This window comes from Rattus norvegicus, chromosome 5 (genome assembly GCF_036323735.1).
Source record: "Rattus norvegicus strain BN/NHsdMcwi chromosome 5, GRCr8, whole genome shotgun sequence".
In the NCBI taxonomy this organism is placed as follows: domain Eukaryota; kingdom Metazoa; phylum Chordata; class Mammalia; order Rodentia; family Muridae; genus Rattus; species Rattus norvegicus.
The window spans coordinates 146317855-146341576 of record NC_086023.1 but is presented as its reverse complement, the minus strand read 5'-3'; the positions used below and the strand labels follow the sequence as shown (position 1 = coordinate 146341576).

The 23722-nt window shown below is 50.8% G+C and overlaps 1 protein-coding gene across 8 annotated transcripts in view; it reads right to left on the bottom strand.

Annotated features, from left to right (window-relative positions):
• Phc2 (polyhomeotic homolog 2) overlaps positions 1–23722 on the bottom strand; it is a 98665-nt gene that overhangs the window by 42088 nt on the left and 32855 nt on the right. For 7 of the 8 annotated variants that reach the window (XR_005504429.2, XM_006238926.4, XM_039109792.2 and 4 more), the window contains 4 exons: positions 6112–6339; positions 2856–3014; positions 1901–1978; positions 743–907 (listed from right to left, as the gene is read on the bottom strand). Coding sequence is in view for 7 of the 8 variants with exons in the window: in XM_006238926.4 (XP_006238988.1) it covers positions 743–907; positions 1901–1978; positions 2856–3014; positions 6112–6285 (576 nt within the window). In the remaining variant the exon portion in view is untranslated. Of the gene's footprint in view, positions 1–742; positions 908–1900; positions 1979–2855; positions 3015–6111; positions 6340–22301; positions 22400–23722 lie in introns of those variants that run through there. The other variant, XM_063287536.1, reaches the window with a different exon arrangement.

Below are 23722 nucleotides of genomic sequence, written 5' to 3'. Positions count from 1 at the left end.
CTGCCAGTGTTCTGGGGACATGGAAGTCCATCTTATGCTCTCTGAGGCACTGCTTGGGAAGGGAAAAGTACCTGCAGCGACAAGCTCAGAACGAGTAAGAAAAATTAGGGAACAAGACCAGAACAGCTCTGAGTGCCATGCTCTGGCCATAACAGCAGAGGCAGGGATGGGCTACACTGTCTTCACAGGCAGAAGAGAAAACTAGCTTGAGCACGGGCACATGAGTGAGGACTTGTCAACTGGGGCCACCATGGTTAGTGTTGCTTCTCTGTCTGCTGTTCCCAGACCTAAGGACCCCTTAGGGGCAGACCTGAAGGATCCAGGCATGCCACCGCCAGCTCAGGTGGGCTCTGCGCGAGGGACAAGCTCACCTGAAGTAAAATGGGGCAAGCTGAGGGACTGTCACGGGAGCAGCTCATCTCTGTGGAGCGGCTGGAATCTGTATCTGTCTGCTCACCTCTGAGTTCTAGGCACTACCTGGGGATGCACCCTGTCCCACCGACCTAGTTAGTGCTGAGTTGGGGAGGGAAGGGAGGCACTGTGGGTGACTTTCACTGGCTCCATCTTGGACCTGATGCTTCCTGAGCTCTCTAAGGCCTCCCATTCAGTCTCTGGGCTTCGTCCACCCCCTTCCTCCTGGGCCTGGTTCTTAGCATTCTCTGCTCCTCTTTCTTTCTAATCTCCCATCTTTCCTGATGGTGTCCCCGAAGTCCAGGAACACACCCAGGACGCACACACTCACCATCTGTGCCCTGAGGTACATCTGTGCTTGGCTGGCAGTCAGGGCAGGAGAGGACGTGTTGCCCAAGAGCACGGCCTGCTGGGCAAGGCCCGAGGCTGTGGCTGAATTGACACTCTGTGCCCGGTTGATAAGCTGGGCTGCTGCTGGGGAGGCTGCCAGATTCAGCTGATGAGAGAGACATGCACGTTAGAAAACGGGGCTAGGGCGAGCAGTGTCCCAGGGGGCTGGGCGAGCAGTGTCCCAGGGGGCTGGGTGAGCAGTGTCCCAGGGGGCTGGGCGAGCAGTGTCCCAGGGGGCTGGGCGAGCAGTGTCCCAGGGGTCAGGATGAGCAGTGTCCCAGGGTGCTGGGCGAGCAGTGTCCCAGGGGGCTGGGCGAGCAGTGTCCCAGGGGGCTGGGTGAGCAGTGTCCCAGGGGGCTGGGCGAGCAGTGTCCCAGGGGGCTGGGCGAGCAGTGTCCCAGGGGGCTGGGTGAGCAGTGTCCCAGGGGGCTGGGTGAGCAGTGTCCCAGGGGGCTGGGCGAGCAGTGTCCCAGGGGGCTGGGTGAGCAGTGTCCCAGGGGGCTGGGCGAGCAGTGTCCCAGGGGTCAGGATGAGCAGTGTCCCAGGGTGCTGGGCGAGCAGTGTCCCAGGGGGCTGGGCGAGCAGTGTCCCACGGGGCTGGGCGAGCAGTGTCCCGGGGGGCTGGGTGAGCAGTGTCCCAGGGGGCTGGGCGAGCAGTGTCCCAGGGGGCTGGGCGAGCAGTGTCCCAGGGGTCAGGATGAGCAGTGTCCCAGGGGGCTGGGCGAGCAGTGTCCCCTCTATTTTTTTTTGCCTCCCTCTTCTCCTGTTCCATGGCCTATGTGGCGTCCTTTAGGACCATCTCCTGCTCTTGGCTCTGGGTGGTTCCTCTAACTTTGTCCCATACCTGGCTTGGACACACAGCTACAGGCTGGACCCTATGGCGCAAGCACAGTTAGCAGCCAAGCCTTGGCCCCAGAACGATGAGAGAGCTAGAAAGTGCACACCCATTTCTTTCCTGGCAGGAACAACAGATTCCAGCTATGACCCTACATGGCTAAGGCTTCCTTCCCCTCAGCTGGATCCAGGAACTAGGGAGCCTCATAGGCGAGGGCCAGTCCCTGGGTGTGGGCCCTGCCTGCCATTCCCATAGCATACTCACTGAGGAAGACTGGGCGGGAGCCTGTGAGGACACACTGCTACCAGAAGTACTCCCTTGTCTGTTGGCCACCAGGCTTGCCTGGAAAGAACAAACTCTGGTCATTCGTGTGTCCATTTCAGTGATTCACGGACCCTTATTTTCTAGGAAGTGCTATGAACAGAGATCAGAAGAGCAGCCCCTAGGGCCTAACCTCATTTCCCTCATCCACATGGACCTGGCCTCCTGTAAAGGACCAGTAATAACTCAATCTGTGGAGGAACCATTGAGAGCCCTGGTGCTCTGACAGCTGGCCATCACCACTGCCCAGCAAACAACTCCAGCTCTCTCCAGACCTCCATCCCACCCACTTCATCCATGAGGTCACTGGCAGCACATGAGAGTTTAAACACTGGAATGTCCAGCCTGCCCCTCTCCTCTGGCCACTCAGTGTTACTCCAGCAGAGAGAGCTTCCCTGACCACCCAATGCAGGGACAGCCTCCTGTGGTCTAGCTGCAGCAATCCATTCTTTTCTAGTGAGAATCGCAGCATCAAGAGCTTGCTGACTTGCTCCAAAGAGGCAGGGGCCACAGCACACACTGTGCCTGACATCAGCTTCACCCACAGAAGGCACATAAGACATTTCATTGGGTAAAGGGATGAATCCGTCAGTGAACGTCATGTCTCTCTCAGTGGGTGGAGAGAGCATCACCAGACAGGCAGGCTTGCTGGGTAAGTCATTAAGTGGGCTCACCCAGCAGTTGCTGGGCCAGTGGGTGAGAACCCGGATATTCCACTCACAAGCAGTAGGCCTTGGTATCTGCCTTTCACCTGCTTAAGGACATGTGACAATAGTCCACGCTGCTTGGGGGCTTTGTGGGGACTCTGAGCAATAGGACTTGTTTCCTCTCGTATCACTCCCGTATTAGACCATAGATTCGGAAAGAGCCCGGGCGCCGGAGTAAGCCTGCCCCTCACCTGCTGCACTGCTGCAAGGCTCTGGAGCTGTGCGCTGCTGAGGTGCTGCTGCTGCAAGGCTGCTGTCTGCAGCATGAGGTGCTGCTGTTGGGCAGCATACATCTGCTGCAGGTACTGTGCCGCCGTGCTGGGCTGCCTGTGCAGGGCCTGCTGGATCACCTGAGAAGCATGGACAGGAAGCAGGAGAATGGACTGCCACCCAGTGTGCCCTCTCTGCATTCATGCTTCCTCAACACCAGTTCCCCAGAGAAGGGCCCCATGTCATTCCCCAGGCGGCACAGAGAACCATTTGCAGAGTTTTATGCCTGCCTATCTTAATCTGTCAGATGCCTGTCTTCAGCTCCTGCCCAACGGGGTGCTCTGCCTCAGCTGCCAGTGCCCCACTCCTCAGCCCACAACTCGGGAAACACAGCCTCCCACGTCAGGCTTGGCAGACGCTCCCCCTTGCTCTGGACCCTCATATGTAAGGTTTGTGAGCAGAAGGGGCTGGAAGAAAAGGTGAATCTGAAGGGTCATGAGGAGCCAGGAAAGTTGCCTAACATCAAAGTGACTGTTTCCCTAGAAGGCCAACCTGGAGCTCTCTGAGTCCTGTCATTCCTTGAGAAGGCCTTTGTGGCCTCTGCAGACAGGGCCATACCACGGAGGAGACATACTGGGTTTAACTCTCCTTCTCCCCATCTCTTCTCTCCTTTTCCTTTTGGTAGGGGCTACCCCCAGGCAGTCGTCTACAAAGGATGGTCTTTGTTCCTCGCTCAACACCAGCACAAAAAGAGCCAGAAACCTTTCCCCTCCCTTCTTGGCCACTCCTCCCATGTGATGCTCCTCACAGGTCCTCGCCCTGCTACCCCAGTGCGGTCTCTGGTCTGGGGTTGTCGCTAACCAGCAGTGGCTAGCAGAGAGTCTCTGGTGAGGATCTCCCCTCAGTGGTTCCAGGGCTCTTGGCTTGGATTTGGGGGTTCAGTTCTAGCAGGCTGATGTCACAGATCCTCCAAGGGCTCTGGTATCCCCCAGAACCCCATCTTCTATGAATGCATTTCCGATCCCTCTCTGCTTCAGTAAGTTCTACTCTGAGACCCTGCATAAAGGCCTTGTATTCTTTCTGTCCCACTGTCTCCTGGTCCATTTGTACTTACACTAGGCCTGGTTCCTTCAGATTCCTGAAAGTGATCCCCCAGCAGCCCAGCCAGCAGTGACAGGGATCTGTGACTCCTCCACACCAGGGGTGCTTTGTCTGGAGTCGACAGAAATCCAGTGGTTCTGTCTGGGTCCTGAATGCAGATACCCAGCAGAGCAGAAACCCCAACAGCCTTTTGCCTACAGTTCTGGTGAGTGCCAGGAGGTGGGCACATTTGACTGTGATGCTGAAAACCAGAGCTAAAGACTCCAGTGTGGGAGGACTGAGAAGAGCCTGCGGTGGGGCTGGGAAACGCAACTTGATGAAGTGTGAACAGCGATAACTGGGAGGGTGACAGGCCAGGATGTCTGACCTGGTCTACAGCAGAGTTTCCCAGGCTTCCCACTCTGTGCAGTGCCTTCTCCCTCTTCCCCTCTTCTGGGCTTAAGACCAAGGCAGGATGAGGTCACTTGCCTAGTTTGTCCAAACGGCAGCAGCCAAGTTACTTAAACATTTCTCAGTAGTGGCTTCTCTGACCTGCCCTATTTACAAGGATGCTGAAACAGATAACAATAACTGTGGGAAAGGCCGTCTGCTTGAGGACCCTGGAGAATTAGGTTCTTTCCTCCCTCTTTAGGTTGTTAGCCATTACCTCATCTGAGACTTTGTTTCGTCAAGTGTAGACCTGTGCCTAATAACAGTCATTCTCATAACTGAAGAAGACATACGGTCAGCCATGTGGTATGTGCCTGTAAGCCTAGCATTGAGAGGCTGAGGCAGGAGGATTGCCATAAATTCTAGGCCAGCCTGTGCTGAACAGTGAGTTCCAGCCCAATCTGGAATAGAGTGAGATCTTGTCTCACAATAAACAAAGATTGTAATGTAAAATGCTTAGCACGGTGCCAGGAGCATACCGTGATTGGTGGCAGTGCACGATCACAGCCGCACTGTGTCTAACTCCCCGGAGGACTGTGCACTTGGCCAACTTTAGAGAAGTGATAAAGTCTCAAGGACAAAGAATTGTCTGGGGCCACTTGTTCTCAGAAGCCTTAAATTTGTGTGTGTGTGTGTGTGTGTGTGTGTGTGTGTGTGTGTGTGTGTGTGCATATGCATATACATGTGTATGTGTGAATGTTTATGTGTGAATATATGTGTCCATGTGTGTGTGCTTGTCTGCATGTGCATGTGTGCCTGTGCATGTGTACCTGTACATGTGTACCTGTACATGTGTGTATATTGTGTGTGTATATGTGTATGTGTGTATGTATGTTGTGTCATAGATGTGTGCATGATTGTAGTGTGTGTGAGAGTATGTGTGTTGTGCATGTGTGTGTGTATGAGTGTGTATTGTGTATGTGTGCATGTGGTTTATATGTATGTGTGTATGTGTATTGTTTGTATATGCATATTAAACATGTGTGCATGTATGTATTGTGTATGTGTAAGTGTATGTGTGTTGTGTATGTGTGCATGCACATGTATGTATGTGTGCATATTAGTACATGTGTGTACATGTGTAGACCAGAGGTCAATGTCAGATGCCAATCTTGATCACTGTTAACCTTTTTTTCCTTTTGAGACAGGGTCTCTCACTTCCGGAGCTCATTGACTAGGATATGTGGTTGGTCAATGAGTTCTAAGGAGCCAAATGTCTCTACTCTTAAAAGCACCGGTGCTACAGAGTTTTCTAAGTGGGTGCTGGGGACCCAAGCTCATGTCTTCAAATTTGCACAGCAGACGCTTTAATGGCTGAGCCGTCCCTGCAGCCCCCTTAAGTTAGTTCTTTAAATGCAGTGGCCACTTAGATGACTGGTCTGGACTTTGACTGAGCGGAAACTCCCAGTCATTTTGTTCTTGGCTAGTTTTAGCCTTCATGGTTTCACACAACTGTTCTCCGCAGGCAGCATTCTCACCATTCATCCCTCGGGGGAGCCAGGGATTTTCCCATCTAGGTTCTATCACAGCTTCCTGTGTTGCACATATCTGGTACCACTTCCCCCTCACACACAGTATGTATCCACCGGCCCATACTCTCTTTGCCCGTTCTGGAGCTGTCCTGTCTATCCCACCAGACCACTCCCACACTCCTTTTGAGCAGCCCTGTGAAGGAAGGGATAAAATCCCAGGCTGATAGGATTTTACCTGCACAGTCTGCCGGTCAGGAATACCACTGTAGACAGAAATCTGGGGTGCAGTGGGGCGGCCACTGCCACCACCACTGCTGCTGCTGCAGCCACTGCTACTATTGGTCCCACTGGTGTTGGTGGTGATGCTGGCCCGGCTGGATGTGTGGGGGACTGGCAGCTCATTCTCCATGGCCTACGGGGTGGCACAGTCAGGGTGCTCCGGTGGCAGAAGAGCAGGTGGATGCTAGGAAGGAAGAGAAAAGAAACAAAAAGTTTAGCAAATGTTTGTCACGCAGGCACAAGCATTTGGCCCTCTCTGTCCCAGCCTTTGGATTCTGTGAATTCTGTCACCTAGGATGGAAAACAGTTGGAAAAACTGTGTCAGAATTAAACATATATGGACCTCCCCTTATTGCTACTTGCCAAATAATACAGTAGATGCTACTTAGCACCTCACATCATTAGTCTGTAGAAGACATTTAGAGCTTGTTTGGAACACATGGGATGACGTCTGTAGGTTATGTGCCGCTGTGTAAGGGACTGAGAACTGCTCCGTGGAGCAGCCAGTGAGACTGGACGCACACCAGCTCTTCAAGAAGGCTGCCATCAGCCACTTGTAAACTCAGGCCTGTGCTGTACTTTGGTGTAGTTTTTAGAGACAGGATCTTTCTATGTGGCTCTCTGTTGGCCTCAAACTCACCCATCTTCCTCCTGTCTTGGCCTTCTCAGTGCTCAAACTCCATACCCAGCTCTCAACTGAGGCTTTGAGTCACACTGAACCCCAGATGGGTTCTTTAGGAGACTTTTGAAATCAGGTGTGTGTGCTCTAAAGTCTAAGGCTGCTGTCAGAAGTAGTGAAGAATGGTTTTTGGTACGTTCTCCCTGGTAGGAACCACCTTGCACTCCTCCGAACTCTTCATCCTTGGGATGGAGAAAATGAATACCTGAACCTACACCAGCTCTACACAGCCCAGGAAAGAAGTGAGATTTTAAAAATCTCCACCTCAACCAGGGATTGTGAGCCCTTGGTGTGTGTGTGTCAAATGACCCTCCCTCTGGTCTCCCTAAGACCATAAAAAAACACAGATATTTACATTATGAAGTAGCACCAAAATAATTTTATGATTGGGGGGTCACTACAACATGAGGAACTGTATTAAAGGGCTGCAGCATTACGAAGGTTGAGAACCGCTGCTCTGGAGAACAAAGTGGGAAAAAAGAGGCAAATGAAGAAATGGTTGTTTTGTTTTGGAAGGCCAAGGAGCCTCAGGTGCTTGCAGTCTCTGCTTTAAGTCCTCTCTCACGCCCTAGGGACTCAGCTCAGACTCTACCTTGGGTGACTACCTAAAACCTCCTGCTTTGAAGATTTTATGGACTAGAGTCTGAATCTTGGTGTAGCAAGTTTTCAGTTGGGGACCATACACAGTACCCTTGTAGGCCCTGTTTCTTTCTTTCTTTCTTTTTTTTTTCTTTTTTTCGGAGCTGGGGACCAAACCCAGGGCCTTGCACTTGTTAGGCAAGTGCTCTACCACTGAGCTAAATCCCCAACCCCAATAGGCCCTGTTTCTTAACCTGTCAAATGTGACAGTCCATGAAGAACAAAGTAAAGGCCATGCCAAGTGCCTGCAGGCTATCACCTAGTCAGTGACCTACTCACCCCACCCCACCCCTCTGCCATGGTTATAATACTGTCCCCTGCCTGGTTCCCACTGTCTGGCTTTAATAAATCATGCTTCTTCCAAGACAGACTTGATGCAGTCTCCAGGATCTGATGTCCTAGCTAGGAGGGAGCACCAGAAACCTTTCAGTGGTCCAGATGTCTGTCCTCATCACCCAGCCTCCCAGGCCCAGTGCCTCAATGCAGAGGGCTTGGGGGAAAGAAATGAAGAGCAGTGGGAGATGGGCATCAGGCCAGAGTTTGAGCTCCGCTTTTAGTATTTCACATTCTTCCTAAACCTTTTTGTCTATTCCTATTTGTGTACACACACACACACACACACACACACACACACACACACACACACACAGAGTACCAGTATCTATTATCCATCCATCCATCCATCCATCCATCCATCCATCCATCCATCATCCATCTGTCATCCATCCATCACCCATCCATCCATCCATCTAGATATCCATCTTGTGTATGTATCACCTGCCATAGACATTCAATCCTCTCCTTGTAGATGACGCCAAATTCTCAAAAAAAAGTAGTATTTTTCATATCAATGAAAACACTAATTTGTGTAAAGAACTGAGACAGATGTTAATGTCTTCTTTCAATTTGAGGTTGATATTTCTCAAGCCACTTTCTTCAGATAGTAGGTTTCAGCATGGGATTAAAAAAAAAGTAGGGGCTGGGGATTTAGCTCAGTGGTAGAGCGCTTACCTAGGAAGCGCAAGGCCCTGGGTTCGGTCCCCAGCTCCGAAAAAAAGAACCAAAAAAAAAAAAGTATAGGAAGGCAGCTTAAGAGGTGGCTTGATGGGGACATTGGCCAGGCAGGCACTGAAGAGCAGAGTGTGGATCCAGCACCCACGTAAATGCCAGATGGATGTGACGGCCTGCCTGTCATCCTGGAGCCTGAGAGGCAGAGACGGTATCCTTACAGCAAGCTGGATAGCTCGACCAGGTAAGCCGAGCTCTGGGCACAGCGAGAGACCCTGCCCTACACGTAAGGTAGACAGAGTAGCTGGCGTCTCATGTCAACCTCTGGACCCCGCACGCACGCATGGGTGTGTGAAGGTCACATGGCAGGGATGTTGGGGGTTGGGAAGCTGGAGCCACTTCCAGGTGGCAAATGGGTGCTTTGTCAAGGACCTGTTGGCGTATGACCCAGATCGTCAAGCAGATTCTCCCCGAGGCCTGTCTGCTTTTACTGCCACAGAGGCCCTTGTCCATGAGCCCCTTGGCTCTGACCTGCACTGGAACCAGGCTCCTCTCGTTGAAGCCAGCCATTTGTTAAGGGTGCCTGTGGATGAGGATGAGACACATGGGCCAGTATAGCTGAGTCAGTGCGATTTCCCGTGCCTGGCTCTGGAAGATCTGCCTATCTATGTTCCAGGAACAGGAGTCTAGGCTGACAGAAGCCATGAGAGCACCATCCCTGGCCTTGTAGAAACAGGAAGGCTAGCTGTTTAGCGAAATTTGAAAATATACTTATTTCATAGATTATCTACGTGGTGGGCCTAAATGCATGTTTGTGTTTCAGCCATATGGGGGGCTGGGGTGATGTTGGGCACCTTCTTTATTTCTCTTCACTTTATTGGGGTCAGGGCTCTCACTGTTCTGGCTAGTTTGGCTAGCCAGATTGCTCCAGGGATTCCCTGTCTTCCATTCCCGTGTGCCTTTACGCAGGAGCTGGGATCTGAGCTCCAGGCCTCCTGTGACGGATGCTGAGCTGTCTCATCTGCCCAGTCCACGACTGTGAACTCAGCTAACCAGGTGATGATGGTGCCCTCCAAACCTGGGCTGCCCTGAAGGCTCCTCATCTCCCTTTTCCTAAATGTTGACCAAAACTGGGCTTCAGCTCATGCTCTCAGACATCTCAGCTGAAGCAGTTGGAAGAAGTCAGATAGGAAGCAGGCAGCCACATTGACTGAGGCAGAGGATGTCCAGGGTGACTGAGTTTAGCTTATGGTCTTTGTTTTTGGCTGAACAGATACTGTAGAGTGTGTACCCAGGCCCTGTTGACAAACACTAGCCATGGTCCTCTGTGGAAATGCTGCCAAGTAAGAACAGCGTGGCTCCCATGCAAGACTGACACTTCCCTTAGCCACTGGGGACACAGTCTTCTCCTTCCCTTGCTGACCAGTGCCATCCTTCTGCTTGCCTTGCTCATGGCTTCTTACGTCCAGCTCTTCTCGTTGAGCAGTTCTTTTGGTTTTGTTCCCTCGGCCCCCGTCCCTGCTCTCCTGGGCTCACTCTCCGTTACTCACACATCTATGGCTGCGTCCTGCCTGTGTCCTCCTGGTGCACATGCTCCTCCCACTGTGCTCTCTGGAAATAAAGTGCGCTCCCTCATTCCCACACTCCCCCTATGTGATGGACCCTGCTCAGCTCTCAGTACCCTGATGGGCCCTCTCCTCCAAGTATTGATCTCTCTGTCTTCCCTCCCCTTGACCCCTCACTGACCTGTCTGTGGTTCTGTGTGACAGCATCCCTTACTGCCTAGCCTCCTCTCTCCTCTCCCACGGGCTGGATCAGGCACACTTCTCCCACACGCACACACTTGCTCACTCCCCACAGCGCATGCTCAAGGATGCACTGTCCCTCTGGCTCCCTCTGTCTGCGCTCCTGCTCTTAGTAGCTATAGCTGTCTTCCCAGGGTGCACACTCCCCTAGGTCTCTGTGGACCACCCATGCACAGGTCAGGAAGGCCAGGCTGGTTTCAACACTGGCCTTTCAAAGTGTGCACGAACGCTGACTACATTTAGTGTTCACCACCACCACCATCTATTTCTAGAACGTCTGTGACTATTAAGCAACAATTCCTTCCCACTGTCCAGTCGCATAGCCCTGGTGGCTCAGATCTGTCTCTATGAATTTGCTTTTTCTAGCATCTCAGATGAGTGGAGCCACACCGTCTGTCCTCCTCACAATGGTTTAAAGATTTATTCACATTGCATCATATGCAATAATTGTACTCCTCTCTGGGGATGACTAACACTCCTCTCTCTGCATATGTGCATATCTCTGTGTGTATGTATATGTGTGCATGTGCATGCACAGTATTTCTATGTGTGTGTCTCTGTGTGTACCACACTTGCTTCTCCATTCACCTGCTAATGACACTCAGGTTGTTTCTGTCTTTGGCCATGGCCACTGTGAACAATGTTCTAATTCTCTAGTACAGCGAATCATGGGGCAACTCTGTGGAGGGACATGTGGATATCCAGATGTTCCTGTGCCATTTGTTGAATTATCACTGTGTCTCTGGGGCTCACAGAGGTCCCTCAAGCTATCTGGTGTGTGTCAAGCGCCTGTGTTGATCCTACCCGTCTTTCCCACTTACTTCCTACACGCTGCAACCCCTTGGGCTCAGGATTATTGTGACTGATCTGAAAAGTCTTGGTCACCTGGCAACTTCTCACCCCTGGGCTTACTGCTGTGGCTGCCGATGCTGTCCCTGTCCCCTGAAATGACTTCCTTCCAGTTTTCATTATCAGACTATTCAGGTCAGCAGTGCAGTGTGAGTCCCGGGTAACAACAGCACGGACACGGCTTCCTCTAAGTCCTCCTGTCCCCAACGTCGCGTAAGTCACCCGACTGGAAGGCTGCTTGCACACTTGGTGATCGTCAGTCTCACACTCACAATGGACCACGGCAAGGATGTCATTTTCTTGGTGTCCGCCTGCTGTACCCATTGAGTCAAATGTGCCCGTGCATGCCTGGGGCTTTGGGTCGGGCTCCTGGTCACTGAAAGCTTAATTTACTTTCTGCCTCATCTGCAGAATTCTCCCAGCTAGTTTAGAAAATAAACTTCCCGTGGTTTAATCATAGTTTCTCCCGTAGAGATGGCTGAGTACGAATGCCTTTTAAGCACCACAGTAGAAGCCTTAGGTACATTTGTTACCAATGTCCCAGTTTTGTCAACAAGAAACTATCTAAGCCAAGTGTGCTGAGGCAGAAGGATTGCTGTGAGTCTAAGGTCATTCTGTGTTAAATGGTGAGTACAGGTGAGCTTGGACTACAGAGTAAGGGTCTGTCTCAAAATACAGACACACACAAAGCGGGAGGAGATAGCTAAGCTCTCTAAGGTCATCACAAAACTGGCAGTCCAAAACCAGGTGTGACTTTGAAGCTGTTACCTGCACCTTCAAGAGACTCTGACCTGGCCCACTGTTGTGGTGACATTGGGGCCCAGTCCCTGTCAGACATACAGAGCAAAGGGATGGAGATTACTAGGCTGGACACTCCAATTACTATTTATCAAACATTTATACAAACCCGTTCCTCTATATTGTTCATACACACATGAAATTACACACGTGTACCCTTCAGCCAGTTCAAGAAATCAGACATCACCACGAACTCTCTTGTTTTTCCTAAGCAAAAACCAAGGCCTACTTTCTGAGGAAAAGAGTGACTTGCGCAAGGTAACATGGCGTGGTCTCTCCTCCAGGACAGTGGGAGGGATCCCCAGCTGGCCACGGTTAGTTGGACTTACAGTCACAGAGCTGGGACTCATCCTGAGGGGAAACCAAAAGAGAGTTGGTCTCCTTTGCAAGGGAGCTTGGATTTGGAAAAGAAGTCACTCAAGTGCGGAACAGTGCTTTTCCAACTTCTGCTTCTACAGTCCTTGTGGCAAAGTTTCCGTATCTCCCTCCTCACACGTTCCTTCTGCCTCAAAGCTTCAGGTGGAGGCCGCCTGGAGTATAGCTAGTGCTACTGATGTGTCTGTCCGTGGACTCTCATTAGGGCCCGCCTGGCACATGAGAAATAGGAATCTGTCAATTTCACAGCGCTCATGCTTTAAACATTTATCCACTCCTACTCAATTTCCTCTTCCTTCCCGGTCTCGTTCCCCCTTCTCTCCCTTCCAATGACTGCCTTATTCCTTCCCAAGGCCACCCACCGCTGTGGACTCCTACTGGGAAGCACAGCCAGGTCTCACTAATGGCTGACAGCCAGAACTAGAATCTGTTTTTCTCCGCTTCCAACTCACTGTGTGGTTCTGTGTGAGTGTGAGCTCCAAAGCTTCAGTTCCTGTCTCAGTCAGTCCTCCCTTCCAACCACAGGGGACCGTTCTGAACGTGCTGACTGGAGCTGGCTTGGAAACTGATCTTATTACAGGTCTCTGAGGCCTACAGGGATTGAGACCCGGCAGCTGGAGAAATGCTGACGGTTCTGTCCTTTCAGGAGCCACCAAGTCTAGGAAACATGAGGCCTTTGTCCCCAGGGTCAGGGAAATCCATTTGCTGTGGATTACGACTGTGATAGGATTCTAGACAGGCAGAGGGAAGGCACTGGAAACGGCTCTTCAACCCTCACCAGAGCCCACGTGTCCCGTGGGATGAGGCTTTCTAATGGGAGCAGAGCTGACAGGAATGGAGGCCTAGTGAGCCCTACAGTGGCTGCTCCTGGTGGCAGCACACCAGTCTCTGGTTGAGTCTGAAAAGGCAGCACGAAGGGTTTGTCTTGGGTGCCTCTTACCTTGAGGGAAGAGACAAGAGTCGAGATTTCAGCTCTCTAGACTGAGGGAGCTGTGGGAGACGCCTTCCACCTCCAGGTTGCAGGATGAACACCTGCAGCCTCACCCTGTGCAGAGCTCCAACAGCAACGGGAAGGCACGAAGACACTGAGGAGCTCAAATCTCCCTCCTGATCCCCAGTCCTCCGTGCCTGCTATGTCTCTCATAAACTGAGGTAAAGAGAAATGGGAGATGGCTCAGTGGATGAAATGCTTGCCCTGCAAGCACAAGGGCCTGAACTTGATCCCACAGGACCTACCTAAAAAGCTGAGCATATCAGTGAGCTCCTGGAGCCCCAGCACTGGGTGGCAGGGTACAGAGAGAGCAGGATCCCTGGGTTTGCGGGCCAGCGAGTCTAGTCAAATTGCAAGCTCCAGGCTCAGCACGAAACCCTATCTTAAAAAATAAAGGGGCTGAGCCATAGAGAAAGACACCTGACAGCGACCTCTGAACTCCACACACATGCATGTGCCTGCACACAGGTACTCATACCCATATACACACGGGAACACATCCACACATGGGGGAGCAGGTAATCAATGAAAGTAAATTAACCAAAGGCAATGTAGGAGGCACAGCTAAAGCAGACCACTGCTCTGGCAATGCAGACAACGGTCTCATAGCAAAACACAAGAGCATGCGCTCACACAAGCAGTCTTTGCTGAGGCCTGATATTTCTTGGTACCATATAAAAGGGAGATTCTATCCATCCTTTATACTTCAACCTGGTGCTAATTTGTTGACAAGCATTTGCTGAAAGAGGATCTGATCCTACTTGTAGACACATTTGGCAAAGGCCCTGCTCTGGTCCAGGCTGGGGAGTAAGGTGTGAGGGTGGGTTTGTCTCTGTTCAGGAAGCGTTAGTCTCACGGTTCTGAGGTGGGCCAGTCTCCCTCAGGTCTTTAGTTGACATAAGGAGTGAGAAGAGTAAAGGACTGGTGTACCTTGTTGTGAGCCAAGCAGCAAACCTGGGAGAAGCCAGAAGGACTCAGGGAGGCACTGCTCTTCCACCAGACTTCTGGTCTCCAGAGCTGTGAGAACAAAGTTCTCTTCAGTTTCAGACAACCTTGTTGTCATGGCAGCCCTAGAAAGTACTAAAGTGTGCTGCCTACATCTAACCTTCATGAGCCAAGCGAGGGCAGACGAAGCTGGTAGGAATTTGCAGAGACACAGCCCAGTCTCGACAACATAAGGGCTCTGTGCGGTTCACATCAAGGGCTCCAAGACTGGGGTTCAGCAACTGTGTCACCACCAGCCATGCAGGGTTTCTGATGCATGGAAGTCTGAAAGCCACTGTTAGAAGGCCACTCTCAGAGACAAAGAAATGGCCATGTGCCTGAGATGGTCCACACGAAGTTCCTCTTTAAAAGTGCTAAGAGGGGAATGAGGAGAGAGGAGAGACCTAACCAGTGGAGTGTCTCCCCTGATGGGAATCAAGGGGCTGACCAAGCGCTGGCTGCTCTGAGACCTTCCGGAGGCATCCCTGCCTCATTGCCTCTGGTGTGCCTCCATGCCCCATGTTCCAGCATTCTGTCTCCCACTACCCTTCACTGAGACCACTCCCTGTGTCCCACCTCACTGGCAGAATCTGCTTTTCCTGTGGCAGCCAGTCGCAAGTCTGTTCTTCCTAGAGCCCACCCAGCCTCAGCTTGGTGTCTTCATCTAGCCCTTGTCACATTTACTGTGTGTGTGTGTGTGTGTGTGGTGTGCATGTGCACGCGTACACACATGCGCACTCACATGCAGGCTGTGGAGTCAGAGGACAACTTGTTGGAACTGGTTTTCTCCTTGTGTTATGGGTTTTGGGCACTGAACTCAGGCCATCAGGCTTGGTGGCACTGATCTTACCTATTAAGCTGCAACACTATTCTGTGATCGTGACAACCTTTGAAACCTTGAGTTAGCATGGACACATTTTCTTCCGTTGTTGGTCCCAATTCAGGCTCAATGAACAGGGCCATTACATACAAAGTTTGACTTGGGAAAGGAGTAAGAAGGAAAACAGGAAAGAGGTGTTGATGTGATGGTCATGAATACCGTTACTGTGAAAGACGCACTCAGGAGATCCTTGTCAGGGCTGAGCCCAGGCCGCACCATTGATTAACTGGACCCGAAGCATCAGCACCCACAGAGATGATAAAGTCCTCCCTCCTACCTCACACGGACTCTGCAAAAATGACCAAAATGCATAGGCCCAAGGAAACGTTTCTTAAACAAAAGGGACATGAATTCAGTACAGTATGAGTTCAGAAGGTGGGGGTGGGGAGTGAGAAGAGGGGAGTGAGCAGGAAAAGGGCAGAGTGCACATGCACGAGCCCTTGCCAAGCCACCCTCTCTCTGACTAATATTCCCATTTTGCAAAATGGATAGGGTAGCAGCATAGACATCACATTTGCTTTAAAGAGTGCATATGGGGGTTGGGGATTTAGCTCAGTGGTAGAGCGCTTGCCTAGCAAGCGCAAGGCCCTGGGTTCGGTCCCCAGCTCCGGGGAAAAAAAAAGGGTGCATATGCTTTGAGAAGAAGTCTCATTATGTAGCCCAGGTTGGCATTATGTAGCCCAGGTTGGCCTGGGACTTGCTCTCAAGATAAAGATGGTCGTAAAGTCAGGGGGGAGAGAGAGAGAGAGAGAGAGAGAGAGAGAGAGAGAGAGAGAGAGAGAGAGAACCTGTTTCTGCTCAAAGGCACGCACCACTGCACCCACAAGACTGTAAGGTTTGGAGAGCGGTGAAAGCAGTCTGGCCTGTGCACTGTGTCCCAGGCCTTGCACAGGCCAGCCTGATGCTGGACCACTGAGCTCTGCTTGCAGTTCTACCTTTGCTTTTAGAGACAGTCTTCCTGAGCTGGCCTTATGCTCACTCTGTAGCTCCAGCAGGCCTTGAGCTTACAACCATCCTCCCCGGTCTCTGCAATGGCTGCAATTACAAATCTGTGCACCACCATGTCTGGCTAGACTCAACTAAAAATATGAGCATGGGTGTTTTGTCTACATGAACATCTATGCACAGCTTGCATGCTCGGTACCAACAGAGGCCAGAAGACGGCTGGCATGCGATCCCTAGAACTGGACTGCTGTTAGCCACCATATAGATACTGGGAACCCTCCTCTGGAAGAGCAGTCAGTGCTCTCAATTGCTCAGCCATCTCTCCAGCCCCGGTTAGTTCTTTCCTAAATAGTCATAGTAGAGTTATACATTTTTGGGACACAGAAATCTTAGTAGCTAAGGCTGTAAATGACTACTCTCTTTGTATTGAATCTCCCTATAAAGTATGCAAACATGTGTATGTACACACACATGCACACATATGTACACACACACCCCTAGCATTTCTAGAACTTGCATGATCTGCATTCCAAATTGACTTTGGTCCGGCTTGGTCCAGGTTAGCCCCAGGCAGGCTAGTCCGCCTCTGCTGCAGTCCCACAAACCTAAGTGGGACAAGGATCATGGAGTGACCCATTTCCAAGCTCTCAGAACAATGGTTCCTGGACCTGCACATTAGTGTGGACATTTTTAAGCCACCCTCCTTCCTCTTCCCGTCATACCTATCCCCTGGACCATGGCACAGTCTCAAGTGGCCTGTAGAGTCGTCTGACATTTTGTAGCTCTTGGGGGCTGACGAGTTTGCTGACTGGAAAGGCAAACACCAGGGACTATGTTGGGGTTTCCTATGACCACTGGGGTGCTACCTCAAAGTTTGCAAGAAGTTTCCTTTTCCATCACTAGGAGAAGATGACGGGGGTTAGGGCTGTAAACAGGTATTCTGAACGGACAGACTACAGGGATAATGGGTGCCTCCGAAGACACGCATGCAGCATGTGAGGGATTTCTCCAGGGTAGCAGGCCATCATTCTGGGGCTGGCACAGTAAAACAGCTCTTGCCACTTGCCTAGAGACCGGAGCTGTACCATGCATGATCCCACTTAGTCCTGCAGACCTGACAGAGGGGCCACGATTTCACCTTCTCACAAGAAAACAGGTCGACTTCCCAGGGGCCCCAGAGCTAGCGAGCGGCACCTGTTGTATTTGAACTTAGTTCACATACAGACTCAGGCTCTCCCGTGCTTACCACAGTATGGCCAGTGGGTGCGAATGAACTCGGCTCCTACGGCCTTCTGTCCAATAGCAGCAGTCTCAGGAGAGTCACCCCAGCAAGGTCGGTCCAAGGTTAGTCAGTGCTGGCTCTCCCAGGGGCTGCCTGCTCTCCCCCAACCCCAAACTATACTTGGAGAAATAGTGGAGAGCGTGTAATATCTGCTGGCTCTCTGTTCCTAAGTATTCTCACCATGTAAAGCTGGTCACATGACCCTTGCAGTAACTGAACTCAAAAGCCAAAAAAACAAAACAAAAACAAAAACAAACAAACAAACAAAAAACAAACAAACAAACAAAACAACTTCCCAGCAGTGCTTTGGAGCGAAGGGACAGACAGAGGTGGCTTTTCTTTCCTGAATCTCCACACACACTGGGCATGTGTCAGAGAGGCAGAATGCCATGTAAGAAGGGAGGAGTTGCTCAGTCTGAGAGGGCTGCTGGAGTCTTGCTTCTGTCCCAGTGGGAACACTTAGGACAGGCCACCCAATCTCCCTCTATCGGCTCCTTCTTTATCTATAAAATGATGTTGATAACATTGACAAAGAAATCAAAAGGTGAGTCCTCTTCTCATGTAAGAAAGGCCTGTATTTAATAGAGCCCCAGGCACCGCACGGAACACACACTTAGCTGAAGGATCCCCCTCCTACCCTGCACCTGCTTCAGCTTCTCTGGGTTGCTATGGAGCAGTGGTTAGAGACAGAAAAAAGTTCCCAGAGAGAACGGCACCAGCCCAAGATTGGCCAGCTACAAAGCAGAGCACCCCAGAACAGGCTGAACGAGGAGCGCATACCCAGATCAGTGTGGTGGAGCCTTGGGTGTGGAAAAGAGAGGACTCAGGCAAGGCTTCTGGTCCTCCAGGGATTGGATGCTCTCAGGGCTGGCTTGGACATGAGCTTCTCACCAGACCCTCGAAGTCTAGACGATTTCTTATAAAGGGAAGAGAGAGAGAAAGAGAGGGAGACAGTGAGAGAGAGAGAGAGAGAGAGAGAGAGACAGACAGACAGACAGACAGACAGACAGACAGACAGACAAATGAACAAATGACACCCCCCAAACTTTTCCTTCAGTCCCAGGTCAAACTGAAAGCATATAAGACTGAGCATGTGTGTGCCTGTCAGTGTGTGTGTAAGTGTGTGTGTGTGTGTGTGTGTGCACGTGCGCGTGTGATACACGTGTCACGCATTCTCTCACGAGCATCTGTGAGAAGAGAGAAAAGTGTGAGGCTGGAAGCCGGTCACTCATTTGTTTCCAGCTCTTCCACACTCTGTGCTCACTGTCCTTAGACGTCCAGGGTGAGGCTGCTCCCAGGACGTTCTTTGCAGGCCACTTCTCACATGGTGCTTGGGTTATCAGCTCTCAAGGCGACTGCCCGAAGACTACTGCCCATCATCACACTACAAACAGCTGGAAATCTGGTCTTCCCTCCTCCACTCTCTCCTTCCAGCCTCTTCCTACTTTGGCTCAGTCTACAAGTAGAGGACAAGTAGTCTCCCTCTCTTTCTCTCTCTCTTCCCTTTATAAGAAATCGTCTAGACTTCGAGGGTCTGGTGAGAAGCTCATGTCCAAGCCAGCCCTGAGAGCATCCAATCCCTGGAGGACCAGAAGCCTTGCCTGAGTCCTCTCTTTTCCACACCCAAGGCTCCACCACACTGATCTGGGTATGCGCTCCTCGTTCAGCCTGTTCTGGGGTGCTCTCCGAAGGGGCTTTCTCCTGCTCTGCTCTGCCCCAGTAACTCCTCATGCCTGTTGATCACAGCCCCCAAAGCGATCCCGGAGGGCCGAGGATGTGGTTCACTTGGCACAGTGCTTGCCTCACATGCAGAAAGCCCTGGGTTTCACCCCCCAGAACCCATGAACTGTCTTGGCCACGGAGAGCCCATTGCCAACCTATGATACAGGAGAACCTGCCTCAAAAGGTAAAATATAGGGGCTGGAGAGATGACTCAGCAGTTAAGAGCACCGACTGCTCTTCCAGAGGTCCTGAGTTCAATTCCCAGCAACCACATGGTGGCTCACAACCATCTGTAATGGGATCTGATGCCCTCAGTGACAGTGTATTCATATACACTAAAAAATAATTCTTTTTAAAAAAATTAAGCAAGTAAATACTTCAGAATTTGTAGCTCAAGCCTCTTCATACTCATTTGTCCCAGGTTAAAGTGTTTAATTGCAATTAACATTCCTGCATGCCCAGTAAGCCTGGGGTCTACTGTTGACTGCCAACCTTTCTTCCCTTAGCATAGCAGTTGGCTTTACCGAGACCACTTTACCTCCAGCTTCCTGGACTCCTGTGCCCTCCCTACCAACTGCAGGAGAATGAACTCCACGGGGTAGAACCAGTTTCTTACCATTACAACTCTACCCTACTTCTTTTTTCATACTTTTAAATCACAAGTAGTTAGTTTGGACTGAGGTCTCCAGGATGAAAATGGAAAGAGAGAGAGAGAGAGAGAGAGAGAGAGAGAGAGAGAGAGAGAGAGAGAGAGAGATTAGGAAGCAGAGGAAAGGGGACAGTTTCCAGTGAGGCTGCTTTTCTTCCCGAGGAGCTGTCTGAGCAGAGCTGAGTGGTCCCCGCAGATGCAGTTCCCTGGACATCCCTGCAGCACTGCTGCTATGTGACTTTTTGAAGACACTTTTCTGGACACCAGGAATCCAACTGAGCAAGCTGTATGCTCCTCCAGCTTATAGCTCTGCCACATAAGGCTGTTTTAAAGGCTAATGTTATTTGTTTTTAAAGATGTGGGCAAGCCCTAACTGGTCTTCCTTAATAAAGAGAAGAGGAAATTCTTTCAGTGTGAACGTTCTGATGTTCCCAGTTTACTTAGAGGGGAGGCAATCATTCCTATCACAGGTGGGGCCAAGTAAAAGAGCTGATTCCTTTCATGGACCATCCAACCAGCTCACTCACTCACACTAACTACCCATCGTTTCCTGGTGTATTGAACCCTCATTAAGTACTTGGTACCGGATGAGGAATCAAAGTGACTGACTCTGCTCTTGAGGAAATGAACACAGAAGGTGCGAAGCAAGATGAATCTACAGGTGTACCAGCGGTTAGAAACCTTGATGTGGTTTTGTACTTGTTTTTTTTCCCCACAGAGGGCCATAGTATATAAGTTAAGTTTTGCAGGGCACATGCAGCCTGTATTGTATATTCTCCCTTGGCTGCCTTCCATGTAAAAGTATACAGTCTGTTTTTAGTCCGAAGGCTTTCCACAAGGTGTGCAAGATAACTTTTAGTTCAATCAGCTCAAGTTTTGTCTAGGAGGGTCTTTCAGGCAGGAATCCAGGAAGGATCACCCCAGGGGGAGCTCAGGCTGTTGTTACACATCACCCCGTTAGTTTAGAGCTGAGATAGGCTGAATGGGCTCTGTCGCCTAGGAGTGACAGAAAGAGTAAACTTTCTGATCCATAGCAGTTTTATAGACTTGAGCATGCAGCAAAATCAGCCAGAGTTAGAGCCCTAGACCCACCCCCAGACTTCTGGTGTGGCCTCCAAGAGCCAAGACAAACTGAACAAACTGGGATGAAGAACTGACACCTGAGAGGTAAGGGGAGTCGCCGTAAGATGCTTAGTGAGACACCAGAGAGGGGCCGTGAGCCCTGCAGTTAAGGATGGATCTCCCCTCCCAGGAAGACTTTGAGTCTATTTGGGCAAGGCGCAAGGCTCTGTGTGTGTGTGTGTGTGTGTGTGTGTGTGTGTGTGTGAGGATCTTCCCTTCAACATCTGGGTTGTTGGCACTCATCCTGTCTGTCTTCTAAAAATTTGCATATTTAAACCACGCCCACAGAACAGCTCCTATGCAATGTGCCTAGGATTGTATCCTTTGACCTGTCAGCTCTTCTGGTTTAGCATATACATTATAAGGACTCTTTGAAAAAAAAAGTCAGATATGCTCAGAGAGAAGGTGGGGAGAAAGGAAAGAAGTCATGGTGAGTGCACAGAGCTATCCACAGAGGACGCTGTGGGAATCCACACACATACGAAGTCATTAATCTGGTAGACAATGAACGGCAAAAGGCAATTAGCTCGCCTCGGGTCTTAGCAAGCCAATGAGGGATGCAGCAAGGCTCCAAAGGATCTAGTGGAAGGGTAGGGTCTTTCCTGGGGAACTGAGGAGGAGGACAAGGCAAGGGAGGTGGGGAAGCCACCAGGGGCTTTCATGAGGGAAAAGGAAGGCATTCCAGGTCTTCATGGTCAATGTCAAACTGTGGAAGCAGCCAGGAACGGCTGTACCCTGGCCAGGCTCTACCACTGTTATGTTTGGACACAATCTTGACAATAAACTAGGTGCTTCAGTTGTGTGTGCACATACATGCACAAACATACACAGGTGCACATGTATATGCGCGCGCGCGCACACACACACACACTCACACACACACACACACACACACACACGTCTTTCATCTACCTGCAAAGTCTAATCTGGCAGATGGGCAGGAGCAACTCAAGGAGTGCATGATGCCAGGACAGTGGTGGAGTTAAAGAGACAGTTCCAAACTTCAGCTCGAGGGCCTCCCCTGCACCCTGCGCAGCACGCAGCACGCTTGTTGTCTCGGCCACATGCCTCATCCGCATGCACATTCCCACGCTCTGTTCTCCGCAGACACTCTAAAGGCACGCAAATGGAGTCTCCCTTTCTAGTCACATTCTACAGACACAGTCCCTTGTTCACCCTCAGTCATCTGCACATGAGACACCACCTTCTGCACCTATAAATCACCTCACGTGTCAAAGTCACCTCCATAGCTTCTGTCCCTGATGTCTGCAGGGCCCTGACAGCTTTGTTGTTCTTACGGGAAAACAAAAACAAAAACAAAATAAAAACAAAAACGAGGGGAAAAAAACCAGAAAAAGGAAATGAACCACTATTGGCTTGACTGCATAGAGAGCTCAACCCAAAACAGATTGTCCTACCGTGGGGTGCAGGTTGTGGCTGTGGTGTCCCCGCCTTCAAGACCATCCCATTTATCTCTCTTTGTTCCACTCCCTCTCTCTTCCTGCACAACGCTGCAATCACACACATACTCTGGGTTGGGGGGGGGGGAGGACAGCCTAATTTCCTGATGATTATGTTGTTACCTAGCAACAGCCAATCAGGAGCCAGGCTTTTTGTCTGCAGTATTTCATGCAAATAGTTTGGAGAAATTGCAGGGTAACACAGGCTGCTTAGTCTGTCTTCTCAGGGGACACATTACAGAACACAACCAACCCAGAGGGGGACTACTGGAGCCAGGCACATGTGTGTGAGTGCAGGCCATCTGACCTCAACCCTCACCCTTCTGCCTGGTACAGAGAACGCAACTCTGCAGAGACACTCTTGGGGCCAAAAACTTGGGAGAATGTCTGAGCAGCAGCCATCTGGACCCTGGGTCTAAAAGCTGCTGATCTGGTCCACAGACACTGACCCCGAGACCCCTTGCTTGCTTCCCCGCAAGGCAGAGCTGCAGTGGGGCGGTCTGTGGAGCGATGTGGTTCCTTCCTACATTCATGAGCCCTGAGACCTCCGCACTCCAAGAAGGTGGCAGCAGTTCCCCAACCTGTGCATGACCACTGCCTCACAGCCAGATGCTGGCACCGAAGAATCCACCTTTGTCCACTGGTGGAAAACTCTAGTCTTACTCTACTCTTCAAATTCCAGAAAATTCCAAGTCAGCTGTTTTTGTCCTCATAACTCTGGGAGCCATAGTAGAAAGGGCGTCAACGAGTAACATGCCCAGAGTGACACAGGCCAAGTGTGAAAACGCGGGATTAACAGGCAGGTCTTTGGATGTAAAGGCTCTGCTGTGGTCTCAGAAATTCTAGAATGCTCTATGACCTTACAACAGTAAAAGAGACAACAAACGAAACAGGGGAACAGCGACAGGAAGCTATTTTTCAAAGTGAAAAAGATCATTAAAAAAAAAGAACCTTCAAAACTGATGACACATTTAGGTCTGTCACTTGACTCAGGCGCTGGGACCTCAAGGATCCTCAGCATCACTGAGCATGAGAACCCACAGGTGAGCATGCTGGAACCGCCTAGGCCTGGATGCACTCCCCCAACCAATCGCTTCATTAAGAATCTTTCTGGAGAGTTGATTCGGTGGTTAAGAGCACTGGCTGCGCTTGCAGAGGACCCAGATTTGATTTCCAGAACCCACATGGTGGCTCCCGACCATTTTTAACACTAGTTCCGGGGAATCTGGCACCCTCTTCTGGCAACGCCAGGCACACAGTGCAAAATAAAAATAAAACAAATCTTAAAAACTTTTTCCAGGGAGGGGTAGTAACACCCCACCCCCAGTGTGTGTAACTATGTGTGTGTGAATTATGTATGCATGTGCACATATTTGTGT